General features: G+C 57.2%; 1 protein-coding gene across 4 annotated transcripts in view; it reads right to left on the bottom strand.

Moving 5' to 3' along the window:
* The window catches only part of PLXNA1 (plexin A1), a 112,531-nt gene that overhangs the window by 82,826 nt on the left and 13,177 nt on the right, over positions 1-16,528 (bottom strand). For all 4 annotated transcript variants that reach the window (XM_069028448.1, XM_069028447.1, XM_069028449.1 and 1 more), the window contains exons 2-3: positions 14,056-15,402; positions 7,624-7,806 (exon numbers count right to left, since the gene is read on the bottom strand). In XM_069028448.1, coding sequence (XP_068884549.1) covers positions 7,624-7,806; positions 14,056-15,258 — 1,386 coding nt within the window. In that variant the 5' untranslated portion in view covers positions 15,259-15,402. The remainder of the gene's footprint in view (positions 1-7,623; positions 7,807-14,055; positions 15,403-16,528) is intronic.

Raw genomic sequence — 16,528 nt, 5'->3', positions numbered from 1 at the left:
CAATTGCTCTCACTGCCACGGGGAGGTTTCGTGCTGGCAGCAGGTCCATGGGTACACAAAGAGCAGGGAGGTGCCAGGATCAGCTGTGGTAGCACAGGTCATCCATGGAATGCACCAGAGAGAAACAGGGACATTGTCCCAGAGGTCTGCACCCTCACCACCACCCAGTACCCACCCCAGCTCTCTTCTATTCCTATTTCACCCCACAATACTGACCCCATGGGACACATTCTGCTGCCCTCCCCATCAGCACCAGCCTGCTATTAGCATCCTTTCTCCTGCTCCATTTCAGAAAAGCCCATAATTAACGAGGGCAAGAGGCCAAACAACAGCTCTTCCAAGCAGCCTGGGACTGACACCATCCCCGCCTGGACCTGGAGACAAATGACCCCCCCCGTATCAGAGATGACCCCCCATCTCAGAGATGGATTACAGGATCCAGCAGCCACTAAGGGGCAGCTGGAGTCCACATCCTGCATCCCCAAGTGCCATACCACACCTCCACCTTGCTCTTGATGATGGATTTTCCTTCCAGCCCAGAAAGGAAAAGCAGGGAGGTCAGCCCATGGGGATGTCTGACCTTCCCCGCGGTCATGTCTCTACCTGAGGCAGGGCTAGGACATGCAGAGACCCAGACAACACTTGGAGCTGGCTGAGCTCCTGCTAAACACGCATCCTCCCTCCTCCAGCAGGCCAGGGGCTGAGGCAAATTCCTCAGGCACCATTAAATCTGGGTTAATGGGGGCTGCACAAAGGCGAAGCAGGACACCAGCACTGCCCCTTCACACCAGGCATAGGGATAGTCCCTGCCTCCCAAAACGCTGCCTTCCTGAGAAGCCAAGCCATCCTCCTTTTTCTTGGCTGTCTTTGGTGGGAGGTAGGGGCCATTCTCCCACCTGAAAAGCCAAAATTAGTCAGTGTTTGTGAAAGTTAGCCAGTGAATAGGCACAATGGCTCCAACAGGAGGGATCCAACAGAGCTGGGCCCTCCCAGCTCATTTCCATCTTAATGGAGTGGCTTTTCCCCCTGCCCTGTCCCCTTGGGGCCACCACAGAGGTCCCCAGCAGGAGGCACAGTCCAAAGCAAGAGTCGTGCTCCCGCTCTTCCCAGCAGAATAGAGGTCACAGACAGAGGCCACAGCCCTACATTCAGCAGCAGAGAGATGCAGAAGAAAATGCTCAGCAGCTTCATGCTTCAGCAACCAAACCAACCCCACCAGCTAAGAGGGAAAACCCACTGCTCACTGCTGGCATTGCACGCCCCCAGCCAGCCCACACACCCCTTTTCCTAACGCCAGTCCCCAATGACTGTGACCTAGACATTTATGGGGGCTCAGCATCCCCATCAACGACCCCAAAGATCACTCGTCTGCCTTGTTCTCCCCGCGCTGCAAAGCCATGGCCACCAATGCGTTACACAGCCCTGCAACAACAGGGGCAGGACCAGCGAGGCACAGTCACAAACCCACGCAAGCTCTTGCTTTTTCCTTTCCCAGCCCTATTTCCACAATACTTCCAAGGTGGCAGCCCCTGCCAGGGCATAGGATGGTCGGCAGGGACCAGCTGTGAAGGTGATGCTGCCGTGTTTGGCTGGCACAGACCTGCCAGCTCCTGAGCACACCCCGCAGGGCAGCACCGACCTGTCCCGAGGGGCTGCCAAAGGGCGTTTTGCCCTCAAACCCCTTTTGAGGGCGATTACAGAAGTCAGGTTTGCACTCGGTAGCCCTTTTGAAGACAGGGGCTCTTTGGGATCCACCTCCACCCCTGAGCCTCCTCCGGCTTGCACAACGCGCCGCTCCCCAGAAGTCACCTTGCCGGGCACCGGCGAAGTCCAGCAGCCCCGCTGCCGTGCGGCCGCGGCTCCGGGCCGGGCTGATGGATGGGGGCGAGCACACGGCTGCCTGCGGGCGCCCGGCGCCAGGGAGAGGCGAGACGTGCACCGTCAGCGCTTTCGGCAGCGAAGGCTGGAGCAGCGCTGGCTGCTGCTGCCTCCCGGCTGGCCGGGCGCCAGGCTCCCAGGCCTCGCTCACCTGCCGGCTTTGTGCGGAGAGCCGAGCAGATGGGGGGGAAAGAAAAAAGAGGGTTGTGGCTTGTGAGTCAAAAAGCCTGGGGGCACGGAGGGTGGAGGGAGTGGGCTTTGAGGGCAGTGGGTCCCCTGCCACGTCCTCTCCTTCCCCAAGGCTGTCTGAGCATGCTGGAGCATCCCTTGGAGTGCCAGGAGACAAAATGTTCATGCCCATCCATCCTGCACGAGGCAGGAGCAGGAACCCCAGTGGCATTCCCCTCCAGGAGTCACCCCAGGACGAAGCTGGCAGCTGCCTGGAGCCACGGCCTCGCCGCCCCAGCAGATCCCAGAGGCCAACGGTTCACGATGAATTTCTAATTGTTTCCTCCAACAATGAGACATCCTGTTCAGAGCCGGGCGGCACAACAAAGCCCAACGCCGGCGAGAGCGGGGCCCCTTCCTGCTGAGCAGGAATGGGGCGATGCCGAGCGCTCCCTGCCACCAGCAAGGGGACGGGAAGGCTCCGCCGCCCCCTCCCCACCACCCCATCCACTTAATACGCCTGCTCTCCAGCCTCCACCTTGATTAAAACAGCTTAACGACTCCAGCGAGAGCTCTCGAGGGGGCGGGGAGCCGCCAAGAGGTATTTGATGGATTCACTTTGGCAACCGTCGGCTACCTTGTCATGCCAATAAAATTATTGCCATTGATTGGGGAGAGGCGCGGGCGCATGCTCCGAGGAGCACATCTCCCTCACGAGGCTGGGCGCAGGCGCCCACGGGGGCTGTATGTGTGTGGGGAGAGGGTTAGGGGTCTCCAGAGGATGAGACGGGGACAGAGCAGGAGAGGGCAGAGGGAAGAGGCAGGAGGAACAAAAGGCCCTTGTGCCGGGCAGCCAGCTGGGAAGAGGCAGCAACACGGGCAGGAGAGGATTTCCAGGGGCTGCGCAGGGGTCGATGCCTGGGGAGTCCTCAGGGGTCACTGGCTGACACCGCCAGGGCCAGGGCTGGGTTCATGCCCCAAATCCGTCCTGTGTCCCCCTCACACACCCCAAAAGAAAAGCCAGCCAAGGCACAGGCAGTAAGTAGGATAGCCAGCAGCAGGGTCATGAGGCGGGCCAAGCCTTCCTGCGCACTCTGGGAGCCGGATTTCACGCGCCGAGACACAAAGGGCCCCTTTTCAGCCAGAGCTGCTTACCCTGAGCACTAAGAGAGGGTGATGAGAAAGGATCCGTGGGGACAGGGACCAGCAGGGTGGGCAGGGAGCCTGGCTTCTTCCCCCAGCTCACATGGACCACGATCAGGTCATGCATCATCCCCAGGAGGCCAACACATAGGGGGTTTTGTGATAGAAGGGAGCCAGCAGGCAACAGGGAAATCCCAAAAAGGCCCCAGTCAGCAACTCCCCCTCTCCACAGCACCTATTTTCTGTCCAGACACACCAAGGGTCGTGAACACACTGAAGCATCCTTAATCCAAAGCTTTTAGAGAACTCAAAGGGGGTGCCTCCATAGGCTGCCAAATCTGCTCCCCCCAAAGCACCCTCATCTCCCTGCCCACAGCAGGACAGGAAGCTGCCGTGGAGCCCCTCAACCCTCCCCAGTCTAGGAGAGGAGCACCACGTCCTGCTGTTAGGGATGGGGATGACCCACAGTGTGAAGAGATTATTATTATTATTTTTATCAAAGAAGTGAAACCAAATCAGCCAGACATAGGCCCAGTTCAGCTGTGCTTTCTGTGGGAGAGAATAAACAAGCCGTGGCAAGCGCAAGCCCCAGGCGGGGAGCAGATTCCCAACGGAGACATGATGCATTCATGCCCAAGGCCAGCCCGTTCCAGGACAGAACAGGGAGCTACAGGGATTGTGGTGGTGACTGGGGAGACAGATAATCCTCCAAAAATGAGAGCTCAGCTGGCTGCAAGGGATGTGTAGTGCAATGCTGTCCTGGCTGGGATGCACTGGCTGCAACTGTTCTACAATCACTCCTGCTTTAGGGATCTCCAGCACCTGGAGCCCCAGAGGTGCTGGGTATCTCCTGCAGGGCTGTGGCAGCAGGGACAGCTCACAGCCTCCCTGGTCCACAGCAGCCAGGGACAGCTGTGGGCAGAGAGACACCGGCTGCTTTGAGAGAGGAACTCAGCTCATCCCCCCAAAAATAACCAGACAGCACCCAAAACTGGGTCAACCCACAAGGGCTACACTGAGCTCAGCAGAGCCCCAAGGCAGTGCTGTGTGCATAACAAGGAGCAGAGCAGCAAAGGAGGGCAGCCGGGTCTGTGCTGCACCTCCCAGAATGTCCCACTGCTCCAGCCTCCAGCCCAGCATGGTGCAGTTACTGGGAGGGGGCTGCACCATCAGCACACCCCCTCCAGTGCCATCCTTCTTCCCTCCCTCCATACAACACTTCAAGCACACGCAAAATCAAGTCCTTGGCACACACATCAAGAGTTGACACAGGTGCAGTGTCAAACGTACCTTCCCAGCACATGACTGAGCACTCCCATTGCAATCATATACACAGCTTCCTATCCACCCAAAAAATAGAAAAGACAACCTGGGAAAACGATAACTGCCTAATAAAAAGATTGCCAGTTGAGGACAGGTGGTTTCCAGGAAAAACCCAAGCATTAGGAAGCAAGACTCATTTCCCTTTCAAAAACATCCCCTGACATCCCTGCTTCAGCATGCTCATGGCTCACGTCCCCATGTCGCTTCCCCATCCACAGCATTCTCAGACTATAGGGTACAAGGCCAGGTCCCTGCCGTGCCAGCTCAGGAGTACAGAGGAAGTGGCTCAGTGCCAGCTCCAGCAGTGTTGGAACCCATCCCTGCATTGTTCACCTGGGCACGGCTGGAATTCCCTGGGTGCCCCAGTCCCATGACTGCTGGCACAGAGGACATCGAGCACGCGGGACCAAGGGCTTTCCAAGCCTGGCCTCTCCACATAACTCGGGATCAGCCAAAGATAACTGCCTGCCTGGTAATGCTGCAGGACAAGCTGAGACTGGGCTGCCATGGGTTCCACTGCTGCAGCCCGCTCAGCATCCCAGGGGTTGTGATCTCCATCCCCCCGCTGCCTCCCCATCCCAGCCCACAGCCCCTGTCCTGCAGACAGTTTTGCAAATCTGACATTGCCTACAGGATCCTTCCTCCCCCCCGGAGTTGGGGTCTCCCTGCAGCTGTGGTGGCAGCAGGTGCTGCCCAGCACCCTGCCCTCGCAGCAGCAACTGTTGGTGGCAGGGCTGGGGAGAGGCTGCAGGGCAGCCACAGGCTCGCGTGGCTTTTTGGGGGGGACAAAGGGAGGCTCTGTCTGCATGCAACAGTCTGGACAAATGCTGGGCATGGGAGCTGCCATCCAAGGAAAAGCCAGACGCAGCACTGACTCTGGCCTGACCTTACCCCGGCCCAGATGGCGAGATCGGTGCCCCTGAGCAGAGCAGCATCCATTACAGGGCTCCTGGGGGTGGGGAGGAGGGCACCCAGCTGTCGGTGCAGCCCTTCCTCTCCCAAAGGAGATGCCAGGGCTTCTGGAAAGGGTGGGGGGCTGGCAGGCTGCACCAAGCCTAGTGTGGGTGTTTGCCAAGGGGATGGTGGGAAACACCAACAGCTTAAAAGCAGAGGGATTGCAAGCACTGCTGAAGGATGCACCCCCCACACCGTGCTACTCCCCCACACACCCTCTCTGCCTGGAAGAGCCACCTTGGCTACACTCTGCTGAACCCCTGCCAGGTATCACATCTCCTGGCTGGGGACACACTGGTTCCACTCAAAGCCAGGTCAGCAGCCCCTCCTCACCCTCCCCTGCCTCCGGCCTGGCAGCCAGGCAGCAGGATCAGGTAGCTGCTGAGGCAGCGCTTTGCTGGGCAGCCAGGCAGCCCCTGCCGCAGGAGGGCTGGGCTGCCCACCTCAAGGTCACTGCAGGGACAAGGAGAGGACCTCGTGGCGCAGGATTTGGAGCCTGCAAAGTGCTCCCATGCTGCCAGTGGAGAGCTCTGCAACCCCAGGGGATTTGGGGGCTCTGGGCAGGATGAGCCTATAAAACCTACGTGGCATTCCAGCACAGAGACAGGACTGAGACCCATCTCTTCAGTCTCAGCAGCTCCATGTCCTCACGCCCTGCAGGGCCGGAGAGCCACACCAGCTCTTTGGGGCACCAAGTTTAAAACTAGGAAAAACAAAGCTTGGGAAAGCCCTGCAGGGAAGGAGGACACTCAAACCACACCTGGGCATCAAGTTCTGGCCACAGTCATGGCTGCAGCATGCAGCCCACCCACCAACCAGGCACCCAGCCTAGATGACCCCTTCCAAATGGCTCTGAAGGTGCAAAGACCAGGGAAAAACAGAAAAAAGCAGTTAGAAGAAAAATCCAATTTGCTGTCTAAAAACCAACCACCAGCCCCTCTAGACAACTGAGGAACTAGAGGTGTAACACTGTTGCTGTGGCTTTTTGAACCCTCCTCCCACGTGCTCCTTCCTTCCCATCCCCATCTAAAAGCTCCCATCTGGAGCCCAGCAGCAGGAGCAGCCAGCAGCAACACGACACCAGTCCCTCTGGATCCATCATCGATCCAGAAGGGAGGACGAGCTGCCTCCATCCCCACAGCCCTGCTGCCACTCTGCACCCCTCCAAGGACTGCAGAAAGCAAAGTAGAAGATGTGGGGCTAGAGAGAACCCCTCCCTCCTGCCCCCCACCCCAACATGTGCTGCCCGTGCCCAAAAAACACTGCTAATAGGCAGGGGCACAGGTGGGTCTGTCAGGGGTCCTGGGGGAACAGGGGCAGAGCGAGTAGGACATATGGGGGCTACACAATGGCATCCTGCTCCAGATTCCTGCCAGGGAAACCACCCTGCCTCCTGCAGGGCACCCTGGCCAGCACAGATCAGGAGACATAGCAAAAATGCAGAATGCTGTGCCCAAGACAGAGTGCTGGAACACCTTACAAGTCACAGAGGGATGGGTCAAACCCCTCAGCCAAGCTCTGGTCCATAGCAGGGACCCTACCAGGACCTTCACGCGGCCTTTCCCTGGCTGAGGATGTGTTAATGGCAGCTATGTTTATACAGGGCATGTACAGCTGTAATTATAGGCATGATGTTATGATAACAGGAAATCCGTGCCCTGTGGAGATGCAGGCAGAGAAAGGCACGCATGGAGCTATTTGCTAATTGCCACCAACAAGCAGCCTTTTGTGCTGTGGTGGGGTACAGGAAATGAAGTCTCCCCCTCACAGGGCTGGAGCCATCAGCACCCACCACTGCCCACCCTGCCCAGGTCAAGGACAAGGCCAGATGGACAGAGGATCCACATGGACAGAGCCCGCCTCATGGCAGCTCCAGGGCAAGCCCACCCGCCCTCGAGACATGATGGGATGGGCTCTGATCAACCATCAGCAAGGACTTTACTTCTTTATGATATAACCCTTCCAAAAGGCAGAGGTTTTGTAAATTCAATTGGCAGAGAGAAGCAAGGGGAAATTGCCCCTCCCCAGCCCTTTGCACACTACCCCAAATACATCAAGTCACTCTATTATGGAGGCACAGCCCGACCTGTACCCCACAAAGGGCCAGTGAGGCAAGCAGTCATCCCTACCCATCAGCATCACTGAGGCCTTTCCTACCTTTTTGATCTTCCCACTCCGTGTGCCTGCAAAGACAACAGTTTGTCCTCTGTAGTCATAGGCAGCCACCGAGGTCATCCCATCCTCCTTATCCACAAAGAGTGGGGTCCCCTCGATGGTGACAGTCCCGCCCAGCGGCTGGTTAAAATCCTGGCCACAGAAATTGTCGTCGATCTGCAGCGGCTGTTGGAAGAAAGCAGAGGAGAGATGAGCTTTTTGCCAATGTCTTGACACGTTGGCCCTCCCAGATGGCAATCAGCGATCTCCCACCTTCACCCCACAGTTACAGCACCTTTGGCAGCGTCCTACCACAGCCATCCCACCTCACCAGCCAAGGGAAGGCATGAGTTGATGTTTCCCTAACATTCCCTACACACTGATGTAAGGCACTTGGGACAGATCCACTGCATGCAGGCCCTCTCTACATCTGAACAAGCTTTGCAACCCAAGACCACGGCTCTCTGTCCTCTGCATCCTACAGAGCAGCACTTACAAACCCAGCATGAGCCAGCCCAGCATCCCTACTCCACCCTCCATCCCTACCAGTGCCATCTCAGACACGTGGGATGTCAGCAGAAGCTCCCCAGCACACACACATTCCTCTCCTCCTCATCCCAGCACTAAGCTTAAAAAAAAAACCAGCTTGGCAGCAAGGCAGGAGGGTCTGAATCCTGCACCGCAGCCTTCCCCCAAAGACAAAACAATTCCCAGACAAGGCCATGCCAAGGCAAACAAGTCAGGGCTCCTGGAAGAGCCTCACTTCACATAGCAAAGCCTCCAGCAAACACACTACCCACCTGCCAGCCCTGTTCCTCCTCCCGCAGGAACGTCTTTGGGAAATCCCCACATTTTTTCCATGCTGCCTTGCCCCAGACAAGGCGCCTGGCTCCACCAGCTGCCTCCTCAGTTCAGAGGGAGCCCACAGATCTGGGAGAAGCTTTTGCAAGCTCTGCCCAGGGAGAGGCAGAAGCAGGGCTGCACTGGCCTCTCTCTACTCTCAAGGCCATGACAGCAGGGACCTCCAGCAAGGACAGTCCAAGGATGGGCAACGCAAAGGCAGAGGGATGACCCCTGTAAAAGTTGAGTTGCAGGCAGGGCAGTGGGACCAGGACCAGCTCCACAGCACTCACCCCTGCCTCGAGCATCCTCACCCTGACCTGCTGAGCGGAACAACAGACCCTGGCCATGGCTGTCAGGCCTGGGGGGCACATGGGCCTCTCAGTGTTCCCCCACGAGGCAACAGCCTCACGAGGTCACACAGCACCAGCAAAATCCCTGTTCTGTCCCAGGCAGTGAAGGGCTTTGCCAAATCCCCAAGGGTGGCAGCGAGCCTGGGTGCAGGAGGGTAGAGCGGCAAGGCAGGCACAGCTGACAGGGAGACAGCCTGCTCCGGTCACGGGATTCTTCCGCTTCACAAGGTTCCTTATATAATTTTGAATTTAAAGGGGAGAGAGGTTTTTTGGCAAGCAGCAGGCTCCAAATGCATGCCAGTCCCCAAGGGGTTTTAAATCCATACCGCATGTGCATGGAGCATATGGGAAAATGCTGAGCTCCACGTACGCAAGGGCAGCACAGAGCTCTGTAATTCCCACTCATCGCTGCCTGGGAAGTGAGGATCAGCCCGGACCGGCTCCCACCAACAACCCACAGTCACCCATGTGGAGGGGAGAAAACACAGCACTTTTCCATGCCCCAGCACAATACACTCGCAGCTACAATGGCATCAGCCTCCCACAGCCATGGCAAGGCTGCTCGCCCTCCTCACCGTGCCACCATTCGGCTCCAAGACCAGTGGTCCCAGTCCCTGCTGCAGCAGGAACTCAGTGCTGTGCTAGCCTTCCAACAGGGAAGGACCAGTCACATTCAGCCTCCCCAGGCACTTCAGGGATGCTGGGCTGCTCCCTCAGTCACTCTGACTTTGGGGTTTGGGTGCTGAGTTAATGTACAGACAAAGATCAACTCCCTTCCCCGCCTGACTGTTGCTCATCCTTCCCCAAACTGGGGGAACTCCTATAGCCAGTCATGAGAGATGCGGGGATCTCCAAAACAGAAACATGGGGCACCACGCGTCTCTGCAACCACAGGAAAAAGAGGGAAGGGAAATCACAACCTCCCCACTCATCCTCTGAATGCCAGCCTTGCCCTCTCCTATCCATTGCCCAACACACATACTAAGTGTCCTCCTCTGCATTATGAGGCTAGGAATTTTAAAAGAGCAGATCCTAGAAAATCATCTTCCTAATCACAGAGTGAGATGCGAGAGATGTTCCAGCCAATACACAGCTCCCATCCAAATATCCGGGATTTCTCAGGTGCTTTGCTGGGAAAAAAACTTCTGTCACCCACAGCCCAAACAAACCCCAGCACCTTCCACCCAGCCATCTGCAGTAGCAGAAGGGTTAAGGGCAATGCCACAAGCCCTGGCACTCCCGAGTGCAGATTCTGCTCTCTCTGAGTTCAATCTGCAGCTTCCCCACCCGCGCGGCTGCTGAATATGCAAGAGGAGAGATGTTTATGGTGTTTACTGCTCTCTGCTTTGTCTCAACATACTCTCTGGGAGATGACAAATACAGCTGCGCTCTGGGACCGAGGAGCTCCCGCCGCCGCCATGCTGACACCACCTCGATAAATAATTACGCCAACAATTAGCTCATTAACAGCAAACTGCCTCGTTAGGGAAGCGCTGGCAGCACAGAGAGGTCGGGCCAAGGGCGGCAGTGCCGGGGTTACGGAACCCACTGACATCTCTGGCAGATGCGGGCTGTGGGGAGAGGCAAGGCAGAGGGACGGAGGGAAGGATGGACAGAGGGACAGCTGTCCCCCAGCCGGTGCTGGCAGGGACCGACACGCACCACAGCACGCGAGGGCCAGTGACCTTGGAGCGTTTCAGCCTGCGGATGCTGGGATCTGCAGGAGACACTGGGATCTGCAGGAGGCGTTGGGATCTGCCCACTCTCACATTTGCATTTGCATGGGTTTTTGCAGGGACCTTCAGCCCATTGCAAGGGGGAGTGTTTCTTTTGGGGGTTCTTGGGCTGTTTTTTTAATTATTTTTATCTTGTTTTTATTTCCATGCTTTCCTTTGGCACCCCTCTCTATTGCCCCTGGCTCAGACACCCCAGGCTGCTATCTGCACAGCACAGCAGTCTTCTCTCTCCCAGCACTACTTTTTGCCTCCCCACAACAGGGTCAGGAAATTCAGATTTCCTGGGGAAAGGGACCTGAAGGAGCGGGGAAGCAGGCCCACAGCACCAAGCGAGCAGGAGCGGGTGTCTCCTGATGTGCCTTGTCTCATTGCCTCCCTTCAAGCCCACTTACGAAAGCAATGAGGGAGCAGACAGCACGACAAGGCTCGCATCACTCAGCATTATTAATTAGCCAGTAATTCGCCAGTTAACACCATTATAGGCTCACCCCATCCCTCTGTGCACCTCCAGAGCCTGCGATGGAGGATGTGGAGGGATGCAAAGAGCCAGGGAGGAGGTTACAGGAGGCTGGTACTAAGTGCCAGGCTGGGATGCCAGGCTTTTTGTGCATTAATCGCTGCTCAGGAATAATCCCAGTGTGGTACAGTTTGTTACCACCTGCATTTCTCTGGCTGCCCCGGAAAGGATTTGGCTTATCCTGGCCCACTTTCAGCCAGTTTGTCACCAGCCATTGCCCTGTGCCAGCAAGCTGGGCAGCAAGCCTTACTGAGGAGTCAAAACTCATTTTCTCCCTGGGGTAGCACAGGGAAAGCTGATGCCCACATCCTGCTGGCTCCAGACACTGGCTCTGCCCACACTGCCAGCCCGGGAGTCAAGGGCTCCAGGAACTCCCTGCTGCAACCTCTGCACTCCAGCTTCAGCCCACTGCCCTTCCCCAGCCCTTGCTCCCCCCAGTTTGGGGACAGGAGCACTGGGCAGCTGCACTGAGCACATCTGGCCACAGGCACAAAGACTTCCCAGCCCTGCACTGCACAGGAGAAGAAAAGAGCCTGGCTATACAACACCAAGCCCCTCTCAGTGAAACACTGGGAGCAGCAAAGCCTCTGGAGAGGTTCAGGGGCAATTTAGGCAACAGGGCTGGCACAGGGAAATGGCCTGGGTGCTTCCACAAGATGCCTCTGCTGCTTTTGGAAGTCCATGCTCAGGTCTGAGTGCACCAGTGCGAGGAGCCTCCCTGCAGAGCCAGCTTCACTCCCCTTCCCACTTCCAGATCACTGGATCCCAGAGGGAGGGAGAGAGAAATGGGAGGGAGGAATTCGCTCCACTCACCAGTGTTGGTGAGGCATCACTGACATCTCCTGAGCTGCCTGGCAGCCTCTCCTCCCAGCTCCAGCACCAGCTCTGGAGAATCAGAGCTACCCTGCAGTGCTGGGGATGAGCATCCCTTGGCCCTGCACTGCTCGAGGTCTGGGAGTGCAGTGCTGGCAAAACCTCCTCCAGAATAGACCAGCCTCAGCCCCTTACTGCCATGAAAGAGCAGAGCAAGAGAGCTCCTTGCACATTTTCCATATGGATGGGGTGTAAATTCCAAGCAACTACTGACTTGAGCAATTACATTTTGCCTCCTTCAAAATAAAAAAGCCAGCATGCCCTTTATTTTCTGGCCAGTCCTCACCACCAAGAAATCTGCCACTGCCATGACTCACCCCAGAGGTGGCTTTATTCTGTTTAGGGGCACAGAAATTCCTGCCAGAAAGAGGGTACATGCTTCAAGTGGTCTGGTTTGGCCTGTGCCTAACACAGCAAGGAGCTGACGGCTTGACTCACGATCCAGTCATGTCTTGCCCCACTCTGCCTGGCAGCTGGAGAAGGACTGGGACAGAAAGCACGACCTGGCTCCCCTGGGGGAGGGTATCACTCCCCAGCCTAACCCATACAAAAGCAGGAGCCTCCCCATCACGACACACATCCTTCCACCCCACAAGAGCCACATCTGCAGGACCCAGAGAGTACTTTGAGATCCACTTACTCCCAGGGGCTGGCCACCAGTTAGCAATCCCAGGACCCTCAGAGTTTAAAACCATCCCCAGAGTGCAGGGGGGCAGAGCAGCCTCCCCAAGCCCAGGGGACGTGGCGTTAGTGGGGCACTGGGAGAGGAGAGCCGGGAGTGCGGGAGGCAGCAGTGAGCAGCTCCGCCGCCGAGCCAGCAGCTGCGCGACCCAACAGGCAGCCGTGTAACGATTTCATCATTTTCCAGCAAAATTGAATTAGTTCAAAGCCAAAATCTGATTTGCGAGCCCAGCGCTCTTGACAGCAAACCCTTTACTTTGTCAGGCAGCTGTTAGCTGTCTCCTCCAGAGCAGCAGTGAGGACGGTGGGAGAGAAGGCAGGGCTGCTCCACAGGGACACCCCTGCCTACCTGCCTGCACCCAAATCCCTGCTTGAGCAGGGCTGGGGGCTTGGGGCAGGTGGGTGATAGCAGGTGGGTCAGGACCTCCACCAGACCCTCCCAAACACACACAGCAGCACCCCAAGCCTGCCTCAGCCCTGTATCTGACCCTACTTGGGGACTATTCAGCCTACGACCTCTCCATCACATGGAGTTGTAGCCTCCTGCAACTACTTGTGGTTTATAACATTGCCCAGAAAAGAATGCAGTCACAGTTCAATGCTCAATGAGAAAACAAACCAGAGAGCCAAGCAGGGAGGTCCCCTGCCCACCACCACTCAGAGGTCCCACACTGAGCAGGTGAGACACCAGCAGGGATGCAGATGCACCTGGGTGAGAACCAAGCAGGAAAACACCTCTCTGGGGACAGAGGGGAGTGCTCCCTCACTTGGGAATCACTTCTCTAGGATAGCAGCACTCACCTCCTGCACCTCTGGATGACAGTTTGCATTGGCCACTCTCAAAAGCCACCTCTGACAGCACCTTGTGCTCTCCCAGCACCCCATGGAGAGGATGTGGTCCCTCCATGCTGAACATCTAACCAACTTCTGCTGGGACCACCAGCCTCCCCACCTCCCTCCATCAGGTCAGTGCTCCCTGTCCCACACATCCTGCTGCTTCCAACACCTTCTGCTTGGCCACTGCCAAGTCCCAGGAGACACAACACTCACAAACCCACACGTGCCATCTGCAAGGGACTCCACAGCAGAGCTGCCCTGAGGCCTGAGCATCCCACCATCCCAGCCCAACTCACTGACACTGCCCAAATCCACAGGGCAGGGACATCAGAAACAGGCCCCTCTGTCGGCATGGGGCCCCTTCTTTGAGGCTCTCCACGGGCACTGCTGCACCCCAAATCCAGAGAGCTGACCCATCACAAAGCTGTGATTTCCTCAAGGAATGCTACCAGGCAAACTGAGCACCCTGCCCCAATGGCACCAGTCCTTCCCACTGGGAAAACACAGCTCAGGTCAAAGCACTGGGAAAGGTCCAGCCAGAGACCACCACCAGAAGCCAGAAACAGTCTGGCTTGCGTAAAGACAGGTAGGAACTTACCGAGTTGATGCAGCCCAGCTCCTTATTCAAGAGCCAGGGCAGAGAGAGTTTCCCTTCCCCTCTGTAGCATGACTGGATACGCTCCTTGATTTTATCCTTGATCTTCTTCAACGTGAAGAGGCAGAGCACAGACTCCTTGGGAGGCTTAACCCTATTTTTCTGGCCCTGGGAGAAGATGGTGAAGAGGATATCCTCCTGCTCTGAGATGCCCAGGTACTTGGCCAAAGCCTTGCCAGGCTTGGTCAGGTAGGCGTCCTGGATCAGGCGGTACTCGATGCCGTCCTGCACGCAGCCAATGGGAAATTCCACGTAGGAGTAGAACTTGGGGTCATCCACACAGAGGCGGACGATCTTGGAGGTGAAAAACTGCTCCCCAGTGGAGTCAGGAGAGGTGAGCTGGGTGTCCAGCTGCAGGGTCAGGTAGTAAACAAACTGCTCGCTGCTGAAGCTGTAGATGTAGTAGATATCAAAGGTGGGGAACTTGGAGAGTGTATCCGAGGGGATTTTGAGCTGCGAGGAGACAAACTCATCCTGGTAGACAAAGCCAAACATCTCTGCGTTCTCCTCATTGGCCATCAGCTTGCGGCTGGAGAGGGTGGGGAAGTACTCGGACTTCCCATCAATGGGCGTCCCAATAAAGAGCTTGTTCTGCCCATTCAGCACCTCGATGATGACACCAGACATGGTGCCCGACTCATTGACACTGGAGAGGTAGTGCTCCTTGCGGTGGTGGGGCTCACCCAGCTTGAAGAGGTCATCCAGCCGCAGGAACTGGCAAATCCCCTGGGAGGCACTGCCGCAGGCAATCAGCCGATTCCCCGAGTAGTCCACCAGCAGCAGTTTGTTCACGTTGTTGGTGGTGACCAGCCCATGTGGGCAGGACTGGACACTGGGCGGAGGGTAACACTTCTCATTGTCCTCCACGGGCCCCGTCACGTGGGTCCGCAGGAGTGTGAGGTTATTGGAGAGCTTGTAGATCCGATTGACAGCCCCCACGTAGACCTCCCCGGTTTTGTTGTGGACCACCAAGTGCGTCAAGCTCCAGTCTGTAACCGGGAAAGTCCTAAAGGGAGATTTGGGGCTGCCTTCCGCCAGCGGTAGCCAGGTGCTCCCCAAGAGCAGCAAGGTCCAAATGTGGATGGACAAGTGGTGCTTGAGCCAAAGGAGCCACATTGCAGTAGCCTCACATCCAGCCAAGGCCATGCCCAAACCCAGCCACAAAATAAATAGAAACAAACCCAAACTAAAGGGATGAGGGAGGGAGGAGGAGCTAACGGGACACAGTCTCCTCTGCTTCCGCTGCACTCAGCATTCAGGGCATCGTGGGCACGGCCAGTCCAGTCAGCCCTAGAGGTAGAAAGACAAGAAAAGTGGGGTTAGGAGGCTTTCCTGCACAGTCTCAAGCGTTTTCCATCCCACCCAGCAGACTCTGCTGCTTCACATTTTTCTAGCAGACAGAAGAGACCCTGGCCTGCTGCCCCAATCCCACTCCACGGCGGTGCTGGGAACGGATGCAAAATCCCAGTTAGCAGCACACACAGCCCAAGCCCCTGCACAGAGGAGGATCGCAGAAGCACCTTTTAAAGGAGCTGAGAGAGAGCCAAGAGCCCCAGCATGTTGCCCCACATCCTGCCACCTGCCTGCCATGAGGGTCATGAGCAGAAAGGGCTGGAGGGAGCAAGCAGGCATGGCAAGGACAAGCCTGTCCTTCTGGCATTTCTGTGCATTAGAAAACACAGGGCCAGACATGAGGCAGTTGGTTTGAGAGGCTCCAGAGGAACAAGGGGGCACACACAGGGGGAATGGAATGCTCTGCCTGCTGCTGTGCCACAGCTGGGGCTCACCAGCATGGAGCAGCAAAGCAGTGGGGAGCCAGCCAAATACCCCCACACCAGTGGGGTATCCTGGCAGTGGAGAGGGGATGGCCACAGGAAACCAATGCACAGCTCTGCTCTCTGCATCAGTTCAGCGGCCCCACTGTCACACCCCATCCCTGTCTTCTCCATCCCCCCTCCCCACACAGGCACAAGCACCCCTGGACTAACCTGGGGTTGTGCAAACCCCCCTGGCAGCACACAGCCCATCCACCCCAGCTGGGACCAAGGTCCACGGCTGGGACACCAGCTCAGTTTCCCAGCCAGAGCAGATAAGCCGCTTCAAAAGGCAGTGGAGGAGGAGGAGAGCCTCTCTCTCTCCTCCCTCTCCTTATCGTCCATCTCTGACTCAGCCCAGGATAACCTCTGAGAGGATCCCCAGCAGGGAGTGGCACAGGTAGGATATATGGCCCGCGGTGACTGGCAGCTCCGCCAGATCCCAGTCCGGGCAAGGCAGGGTGTCAGAGGGCAGCCAGCTGCCGTATCAGCAGGGCTGTGTGGGGCTGAACGCTGCCCCAGCCTCAGCACCCTGCTCCTGGCAGGGCTGTGGGACCCACCAGCTAGGCCACGTGCAAACCTTGGGGGGCTGCATCATCACT

The sequence above is a fragment of the Aphelocoma coerulescens genome, chromosome 12 (assembly GCF_041296385.1).
Source record: "Aphelocoma coerulescens isolate FSJ_1873_10779 chromosome 12, UR_Acoe_1.0, whole genome shotgun sequence".
NCBI lineage: Eukaryota > Metazoa > Chordata > Aves > Passeriformes > Corvidae > Aphelocoma > Aphelocoma coerulescens.
This window is presented reverse-complemented; position numbering and strand designations above follow the sequence as displayed.